A 2891-nucleotide genomic window follows, 5' to 3' on the forward strand; every position below is an offset into this window, starting at 1 on the left:
TCGGCGAGTTCAGTGCTGATTTCCAGTTTCGTTTTTATTTTCTTTCTGTTTCGTTTTTGTTCTTTTTACGCGTTTTTCTTGCTTTAATTGCAGAGTGTTTATGACCAGAGGAAGCAATACACCTTTAAATCTACCACTTGAAGACCCGGAAGCTACTTTAAGGAAGAACAAAGGCAAAACCGTTGGAGAATCCGCATCTTCAAGGAAATCACCTTTGAAGAATTTCAAATCCGTTTTTAGCAAGAAAAAGAGTAGTAAATCAGGAGCATCCAACGCCTCTTCCTTGGAAAACGAAGACCCAATCAAGGAAGATATTGTGTACGAATCTGAAAAGGAAGAAAGCGAATTTGAAGAAGGTAGCGATCTAGAAGGCAGATTCAGCGACACCATGGCTAACATCGATGAAGTTACCATGGGCGAGTGGAAGAACAGGATGCGTGAAGATACCGGTCCGGGACTCGTGCAACCCGCGATTCCAGAAAATGCCAACTTCGAACTTAAAGGCCACATACTCGCCCAACTTAAAGAAATTATGTTCTATGGAAAAGATCACGAAGACGCGTACAAGCACCTAGAAGAGGTCAATGATATAGCCGATTACTTTAACTTTCCTAATGTGGCCCGCGACACCGTTCTGCTTCGCATGTTACCGGTCAAGTTTAAAGGCGCTGCAAAAGATTGGCTAAAATCACTCCCTCCAGGATCCATCACCACATGGGCTAGAATGAAAGAAGAGTTTATTGATCAATTTTGCCCACCATCAAAGATAGCCAAGTTGAAGAAAGCTATAGCTAATTTTGAGCAACAAGCCGGAGAATCACTTTATGAGGCGTGGGAGAGGTACAAAAGCTTACTAAGGAATTGCCCACATCATGATCTTAATAGTCAACAAGAAGTCTCCATTTTTTATGATGGAGTAAATGTGACAACAAGGCAATTACTTGACTCGCAAGGACCGCTCATAAAGAAGGCACCCCCGATGATAAAGCAACTAATTGAGGAATTCTCTAAGCATTTTAGAGAATACCACAATCCAAGGAATGATGTGACAAGGGGATCAGCTTATGCAGCTTCAGAAGATTTGTCGGCAGTTATGGCAATGTTGAAAATCATGGATAGGAGGATGGATAAAATGGATCAAAAGATCCGAAGCTGGTACAAAAGGAGGAGGCAGAAGAGCAGAACCAAAATCAGACCCAGCTGAACCCATACACTACTCGCCGAGTACAGGATATGGACTCGACGAGTCCGACACCTGATCAGAAAATTAAGTCTCCTGCTAAGCCATATCAGCCTCCACTGCCATATCCAGCCCGAGCTAGACAAGAAAAGAATGAAGAAGACTACCAGAAGTTTCTAGAACATATAAAGGCTCTTCAAATTAATATACCATTCATAGAAGCGGTTGCACAAATGCCAAAATACGCCAAACTTATCAAGGAGCTTCTAACTAATAGAAAGAAGATGGAAGAAGTGAAGAAAGTGGTTCTAAACGAGAATTGTTCAGCTGCCATGTTGAACAAACTACCGAAGAAGAAGGGTGATCCGGGAAGCTTAACTTTGCCTTGTCAATTCGGAAATTTAGCTACCATCTATGCATTGGCTGATTCAGGGGCAAGTGTAAATCTCATGCCATACTTGTTCAAGAAATTAGATCTCCCGGAGCCGAGACCAATTCGAATGGCAATTCACCTAGCAAATAAAACGGTTACATTCCCAAGGGGAATATGCGAAGATCTATTGGTGAAGGTTGATAAGTTCGTGTTTCCCGCGGACTTTATAGTTTTAGACATGGAAGCGGATCCTCAAGTCCCGATCATTCTTGGAAGACCTTTCCTTAACACCGCAAGCGCTATAGTTGACATGCGAGATTCCAAACTTACTCTACGGGTGGGGGATGAATCAGTCACTTTTGGGGTTGATCAAGCCATGAAGCACGCAAGGAGTAGTGATGACACAACATTTTCGATTGATATGTTGGAAGAATTAATGGAGGAATGGAATAATGAAGAACCAAACAAGTCCAACATCACCTTTGATGAAGAATTCGATGCTGAAAGCGACCTAATGGAAATAGAGAGACTGCTTGAGGAAGCTGATTATAATGAGCTGATCAAAAGTACTGAACAGTCTACTCGCCGAGTAGACTCGACCTACTCGACGAGTCCATCCAAAGAATCCCGATTAGTCGCGAAATTTGCCTAGCACTCGACGAGTCCCATCACTGGACTCGACGTGTGCAACATCCAGAACACGAAAACTGAGCTGAAAGCACTACCAGGTCACTTGGAGTATGCATTTCTTGAAGAGGGTCAACAAAAACCTGTAATTATAGCTGCTGATTTGGCCAAACATGAGAAAGAAAGTCTTGTGGGGGTACTAAAGAAGAGGCAAGGTGCTATAGCATGGAAGATAACCGACATCAAGGGAATTAGTCCAACTTATTGCTCTCATAAAATTAACTTAGAAGATGGGGCTAAACCTGTAGTTCAACGCCAAAGAAGACTAAACCCGAACATGCAAGAAGTTGTGAAAAAGGAGGTGGTAAAACTATTAGATGCCGAGATTATTTACTCAATTTCCGATAGCCCGTGGGTGAGTCCGGTGCAGGTGGTACCGAAAAAAGGAGGAATGACGGTGGTAGCAAATGAAAATAATGAATTAATTCCAACAAGAACGGTGACCGGGTAGCGTGTTTGCATCGACTATAGGAAACTAAATGATGCAACATGCAAGGGTCATTTTCCATTGCCATTTATTGATCAAATGCTCGAGAGGCTGTCCGGGCATCTATATTATTGCTTTCTCGATGGTTTCTCGGGATATTTTCAAATTCCAATCGACCCACAAGATCAAGAGAAGACTACTTTTACATGCCCGAGTGGAACATT

General features: G+C 42.5%; 1 protein-coding gene and 1 non-coding gene across 2 annotated transcripts; one reads left to right on the plus strand and one right to left on the minus strand.

Annotated features, from left to right (window-relative positions):
• Window positions 1-772: 772 nt before the first annotated feature.
• LOC145162064 (small nucleolar RNA R71) lies at window positions 773-879 on the minus strand. The gene has a single exon (XR_013738921.1). It is a non-coding gene; the product is annotated as a small nucleolar RNA R71 (small nucleolar RNA).
• Window positions 880-1233: 354 nt separating this feature from the next.
• On the plus strand, window positions 1234-2691 carry LOC145157497 (uncharacterized). Its single transcript, XM_079076531.1, has 2 exons — window positions 1234-2119; window positions 2282-2691. Exons 1-2 carry the CDS (start codon window positions 1234-1236, stop codon window positions 2689-2691), a joined length of 1296 nt encoding a protein of 431 aa, XP_078932657.1.
• Window positions 2692-2891: the final 200 nt, after the last annotated feature.

This window comes from Lactuca virosa, chromosome 2, assembly GCF_052849685.1.
Source record: "Lactuca virosa cultivar CGN04683 chromosome 2, Lactuca_virosa_CGN04683_v6, whole genome shotgun sequence".
NCBI classification, from domain to species: domain Eukaryota; kingdom Viridiplantae; phylum Streptophyta; class Magnoliopsida; order Asterales; family Asteraceae; genus Lactuca; species Lactuca virosa.